Source organism: Malus sylvestris, chromosome 6 (assembly GCF_916048215.2).
Source record: "Malus sylvestris chromosome 6, drMalSylv7.2, whole genome shotgun sequence".
Taxonomy (NCBI): domain Eukaryota; kingdom Viridiplantae; phylum Streptophyta; class Magnoliopsida; order Rosales; family Rosaceae; genus Malus; species Malus sylvestris.
This window is the reverse complement of record NC_062265.1, coordinates 33,415,328-33,422,053: the sequence shown is the minus strand read 5'-3', so window position 1 is coordinate 33,422,053 and position 6,726 is coordinate 33,415,328. Positions and strand designations below refer to the sequence as shown.

The following is a 6,726-nucleotide window of genomic DNA, read 5'->3' as shown; positions in this document are numbered from 1 at the left end:
AAATGAAAAAAAAAATCAAAATTTGAATTAAAAAATTGCCACCAGTCGTATTCTGGTCTGCTGAAGCTCTGTGCAACAAGAAGAACAATTTCAAGGCAGCTATGCAGATGCTCCTCACAAACCAATGAAAGCCCTCCAGAGGTCCGTGAACCAATAATCGGTAGCTAAAGAGCAAACACCACGAGTCCCTATCGAATTGGGTTTTCTCTCCACTCACCTACCAACTCTCTGCTCCTCTGCTCCGCTCCTCCTTCCACTCAAAACCCCAAAAAACCAAAACCTTTTTCGAGATTCACCCCAAAAATGGCTCTGGTCACCCCCACCACTTTTGGGTTCAGCAATCTGCTGGAAACCTTCACGGTGAACGTGCAGAGAGCAGAAAACCGGCCGCTGAACGTGCCGCTGACTGCACCGTTCACGATTGCGACTTCGCGTCTGGAGAGGGTGGAGAATGTGGCCGTGCGGGTTGAGTTGAGTAACGGGTGCGTGGGGTGGGGTGAAACTCCGATCTTGCCCTTTGTGACTGCAGAGGATCAGCAGACAGCCATGGTTAAGGCTAAGGAGGCCTGCGAGTTCTTGCTTCGCAGTCCGGCGATGACGTTGGGTTCGGTTTTGGGGGAGATTGGTGGGATTCTTCCTGGATATGAATTTGCTTCTGTGAGTATGAGTGGAAAGATTACTTTTTAACGCTTACATGATTGGGTTTTACTTTTTTTTTACTGTGATATTGGATAAATTTGCAGTTAAATTTAGCTGGAATTTGGTTATAGATATCTTATCTTTTGTTTGTTTGCTGAGAAAATGTAGGGAAAATGTATAGAGGAAGTGAGAGTAGTTGTTAGAGTGAATGGTTTTCCCGGGAAAGTCCTTAACTGAGTTGAGTGTGCCTAGTGGGAGCAAGTTTTTCCTTTGCTTTGAGAACTGTCTTTTTTATTGGCTTTGTACAAAATTTCGTTTGCTTACGTCAGCTTTTTTATTGGCTTTTCGATCGTGATCACGCGAATCTTATGCAGTTGTTAGAGTGAAGGGTTCATTTGTTGGTTTTGGTGTTTGAGTATTGTATTTTGATTGGATGTGGTGGTTTTGTGAGTTGAACAATTTTTGTGTTGAATTTAGTTGGAATTTGGGTATAAAGATCTTATCTTTTGTTTGCTTGCTGAGAAAATGTAGGGAAAAGAATAGAGGAAATGGGAGTAGTGTTAGAGTGATGGTTTTTCCGTGGAAAGTTCACATTTTGCACCCCAACTTGTAACATTTAGGCTTAACTGAGTTGAGTGTGATTAGTATGAGCAAGTTTAGGCTTTGTACAAAACTTGGTTTTCTCAAGTCAAGCATTTTGTTTGGATTTTCGATCCTGATCACACGAATCATATGCAATTATTGATGAAAATCAGCAGAACTACTTGTTTGGCAATTTGATATCTTTATGTATAGCATTATTAAGGGTTTTCGAAATCTTATATGTTGGTATTTCAATTCAAGGTTAGGGCAGGAGTTGAGATGGCAATTATCGATGCAGTTTCTATGAGTATCGGTGTCCCTTTGTGGAGACTATTTGGTGGAGCTTCAAACACAGTAATTACTGATATAACAGTTAAGCTCTTCTTCAAGTAACTCTGGCAACTAAAATTTGCTTTATACAGTGAAATGTGGACTGAACTTTATATGTGCAGATTCCGATTGTTTCTGCAGCTGAAGCTGCTAAATTAGCTTCAAAGTACCGTGAACAAGGATTTAAGACCTTAAAGCTTAAGGTGGGAAAGAATTTGAATTCAGACATAGAAGTCCTTCAAGCTATACGTGATGTTCACCCTGATTGCTATTTTATCTTGGATGCTAACGAAGGATATAACTCTGATGAAGCTATCCAAGTTCTTGAAAAATTACATGGTAAATGATGCAGAGAAGTGAAGTTACTATTATTAGCATGTGTGTCTGCAAACAGAATATTGATTCCCCTTAGAAAAGTAAAAAAAACTCTGAAAAACCCTATGAATGAGTTTCTGAAATATTTTCTTGTTTTTTTACTTTCAGAGGTGGGAGTGAGTCCTCTTCTCTTCGAACAACCGGTTCATAGAGATGATTGGAAAGGCCTTGGAAATGTTTACCGCGTTGCGAAAGACAAATATGGAGTATCAGTTGCAGCTGATGAGAGCTGTCGAAGTTTGGCTGATGTTAAGAAAATAGTGGAAGAAAATCTTGCTGATGTAATTAATATTAAACTTGCTAAAGTTGGGGTTGTTCGAGCCCTTGAAATCATCGAGGTAGCGAAGGCAGCGGGATTGGATCTGATGATTGGTGGTATGGTCGAGACTAGACTGGCCATGGGTTTTGCTGGCCATCTTGCTGCTGGCATGGGGTGCTTTAAGTAAATATCATTTTCCTTTCCATAAAAGATAAAATTGTTTGCATTTCCTGCTGGTTTTGTTAGTTTCCTGAAATTCTTTCGCTTTCTATTTCCACATCCATCAGTAAGTGTTTGCATTCTGCACAGGTTTGTTGACCTAGACACGCCCCTGCTGCTATCAGAAGATCCGGTTCTGGAGGGTTACGAAGGTATTGCGATTTCTCTGTAACTTCAAGGCATTTTGCCATCCGTTGGTTTATGCTTATCATCGAGCCCTTGGTTATCTTTTTTCATTTTGTGGCTAGTTTCGGGTGCGGTTTATAAGTTCAGAAATGCCAGAGGCCATGGTGGATTTCTGCACTGGGACAATATTGCTTGGTAAGTCGTAAAATCTTTGCCATCTGATTCTTTCTCTAACTCTCAGTCGGGGAAATGTTATCGCAAATGTAACTAACAAAGAGTTCATTGTTATATCCTTTGTCGCTCTAACCATGTAGAGTTATCTGCAGAGACGAAGCTTGGAACCCAACATTTTAAACTCCGAGCAGCGTTTGAGGGGTGGAAAACAGCTCCCAGGGATGGAGCTTTTCAAATGCTGTTGTTTGTTCTCAAGATGAAACATTTGAATTCGTAGATCAGAATAGCATTCGGCATTGCAAATTTCCACGCTATAGCTTTTAGCTGATTAGTCTGTGTAAGTAGGCAATGTGGATCCATTTTTCAGTCTTTTTGCCCCTCTCTATTTTTTAGAACTTCCATTCGTCAAGTCTTGTTGTACCTTGCGTAGTCTATCCGATTAGATATCGGTCTTGAATTATGTATGTCAGTGTCCGGAAGGAATACTACTACTGTCGTGATTGCGAAGAGAACTTTGAATCTGAATAACAATACTTGTACTATTTGAAGAACGTCAATGACGTATTTTCGGTTTATTTTCTACAATTGAAGAGTACATGAAGTTTGGTAGGCTGTTTGGTAGAGGAACCAGAGGCTTCTGCAGCACAAGAACATGAATCATTGAAGGAGCACTTCAATGGATAATGATGCTTCCTCAATTCCAAATCCCATGTACATGAGATTTTACAATGAAAAAATGCAACACGCAAAACGAGGCGACTCTGTGCAAGCAGAAAGAGTCGAATCCTAGCGCACGAAAAACGAGATGGACTTCGTGCTCCCAAGATGGTGTGTATTCCACTCATAGAAACAAGGCAGGCTCTGTGCATGCACGGAAAACGAGGTGGATTTCGCGTACGAACAAATGCGGCACACAATACGAGATATGCTTTGTGTATGCTAAACGAGGCGAACCCGGGTGCATAGAAAATGAGGTAGTCTCCGCTCACGAAAAGATGAACTTCTATCAAGCTAAACGAGGTGGTCTCGGTGCAGAAAAAATGCAACTTGCAAAATGAGATGCACTCTGCGCAAGTAAATTAAGGCGGGCTCCACTCACAGAAAACGAGACGGGCTCGGAGCACGGAAAACGAGATATACTTTTGGCATGCAAAACGAGACGAGCTCAACGCATGAAAAAATTGGCACACAAAACTATGCAAACTCGGGCGCACGGGTCAACTATTGTTGCCTGCACGATGCATTGGTTCCTGATGTGGAGCTTATATAAGCGGCTATCAATATGGAGTAGGTTTAGTTTTAATCTCACGGTTAACTATTGTTACCCGTTCAAACCAATTGTGTCGGGGTAGGCATTTATAGGGGGTAGAGTTTAGTTTTAATCTGATGTGTCAACCATAGTTTGTTGTACAATCCATAAATGTCAAGGGTAGGGCATTTGTAGGGGGTAGGTTTAGTTTTAATCTCACAGGTCGACCGTTGTTGCCCGCACGAAGCATGGGTGTCAGGGGTGGACATTTATAAGCCTCTACCATTAGGGGGTAGGGTTTCATTTTAATCTCAAGGGTCAACTAAGGTTGCTTAGACGAAGCATTGTTGCCAAGGGTGGGGCATTTATAAGCCGCTATCAACCATGATAGAATTCACACTAAAGTCGTAACTTTTAATATAGTAATCCCTTCTTTAAAAAAAAAAAAAAAAGTATATATATATATATTTCTAAGGGCATCCACTGCTTCCTTAAACCTCATGGGCCTCCATTGCTTCTGTTGCGCCTTAGGCCTTCCCAATGGCATAAATTTGGATTTGGGCGTGAGTTTGGGCTGCGTCCCTCTAAGCCTAAATCATTAATTTTATTTTATTTTTGTTAAATTTTCGTTTTTCCCATACCACAACACCAAACTATCATCTTCATGTTCTACAAAATGTATTTTCAGTGAAAATTTTCTTATAATCCTTGTCAAAAAACTCGAAAGTAAGGATATAAATCTAAATCTAAATAATGTAACGTAGGAAGAAAAGAATTCAATGGAAAAAGAAAAAAGGAGAAAAAAAAAAAAAAAGGATACGATCGGTAGTCCTCCTTGAGGTGTGTCGCTATAACCTTAGCTAGCTTCATATCGATCCCCCTTTTCAATTTTTTTTTTTTTTTTGTTAATTTTTCTTTTATTCTATTTTTTTGTTTTAAATTTATTAGTATTAAGTGAATGAGAAAGGATTCGAAACTATTACAATAACTTAGAGGAAGAAGTTCAAACTCGGAACGCATATTGAAAACATAACACCCTGTCCATTAGGATGTTGGACCGCATGCAATTTTTTTTTTATTTCTCTTACCATAACAACAACTATCATATTTATGTTCTTCGAAATATATTTTTTCGTGTAAAATATATTATAATTCATATTTAAACACTTGAATCAAAGATTTAAAACCTAAATTTAAAGATATTTTTTTATTTTTTAACTTTAAAAATCAATAAAAATAGTTTTAGGACCTAATAAAAGGTAGGATCACGTCCAAATGTCTTGCAATATTTTCCTTAAATCTGACGCAAGACATTTCCTAAAGCTAAAATTTCAATTTTTTTTTCACAAAAACTATGAGTTATAACTAGTGTTTAAAATATCAGTATCGGTAAAAATATCGATAGACAAATTTGTAGAAATATCGATGGATGTATTATATATCGATATCGATTGCCTTCAATTGAAATGATGGAAATTTGCTCAAAAACATGGAAATTTAAAATTAATTTTTAGGGAATGTCATATGAAGCCACAACACACGTATGAATCAAGAATTAATGATGTGTAAACAATAAGTATGTGATATATGAGAAGAAAAACTTCCTTTGAATGACAAGTAATAAGATAAAACATTTCACTAGAAAAAATAAATTATACATAACTTATTTGAAATTTTCGTCATGAAAGCAGTACAAGTTTTATTGAAGTAAACTAATACCATAAAGAAAGAATTAAAAATAAATAAAGAATACATAGGCTCATGGATATTTCATGCAAACTTTTTGCAAATTGTCTGCAAAAACTGGATATTTCTTGAAAATATCGAAATATCAAGGAAATTGACTGATTTCCGGAAATATCGCAGATATGGGGTAAGTTTTTGTATATTTCGAATCCTGAATTTTTGGATATTTCCCTGAATTTTTGGATATTTCCGTGGAAATATCGAGCATATCTAGGATATTTCAAACATTGGTTATATCTCACAGTTTTCCAATCGATTTTGAGAACTTTTACAACGTTTGTTATAAGCCAAAGTTAGAGTCATTCTACTTGCACCACATGTTTCCTAAAATTAATTTAGGATATTTCCAAGATTTCGAACACCTAAAAATCTCTTTGGGGGACCTATTATTAGTTTTCATTATTTTTTATATTTTTTAACTTTAAAAATCAATGAAAAATAGTTTCGGGACGTCATAAATAATCTAATCACATCCAAAGGTTATTGTGAAGTGATTACTAGTGGTAGGTCAATGGTAAAAATTGGTTTCCTATAAAGCTATCTTGGAATAATGATTGAAAATGAGTTCGTTAGTGTCATATGTTAGTGAGATCACATTTTGTCAATCACATCTAAATCATCTTTCAAATAGAGATGGAATTCATAATATAAGTAGGTCTCGTCTCGTCTCTATTAAAAAATGATTTAATGTGCTTTAACATTTTCCGTTTGCTATATTCTCTAGTCTTGATAGTTACGGCTGGTTTGGAGTTGTTTAATATTTTTTTAAAAGAAGCTCCATTAAAAAATTGGAGTCTTAATTGTGTTTGGTAAATAAAACAAAAGAATATTTTTTTTTTAAATCATGAGTCCAAAACAACAGAAGCAATTCTACACATGCTTCTAAAAAAATGTTGCTTCAAAGGTAAATAGTACCAAATAATAAAAGTTTCATAGTGACAATCCTACACTTACCTCTTTTTTTTTCTTTTTTTTTCTTCACAGTCGTTTACTTTTACAGCGCAGTAGACACAATTTTGAAAAAAGA

The 6,726-nt window shown here is 36.8% G+C and overlaps 1 protein-coding gene across 1 annotated transcript; it reads left to right on the top strand.

Annotated features, from left to right (window-relative positions):
* Nucleotides 1-3,261, top strand: LOC126627085 (L-Ala-D/L-amino acid epimerase-like). Its single transcript, XM_050296509.1, has 7 exons — nt 1-657; nt 1,483-1,593; nt 1,674-1,890; nt 2,035-2,368; nt 2,495-2,556; nt 2,653-2,725; nt 2,857-3,261. Coding segments are annotated over exons 1-7 (1,152 nt in total). The 5' UTR covers nt 1-303; the 3' UTR covers nt 2,858-3,261.
* Nucleotides 3,262-6,726: the final 3,465 nt, after the last annotated feature.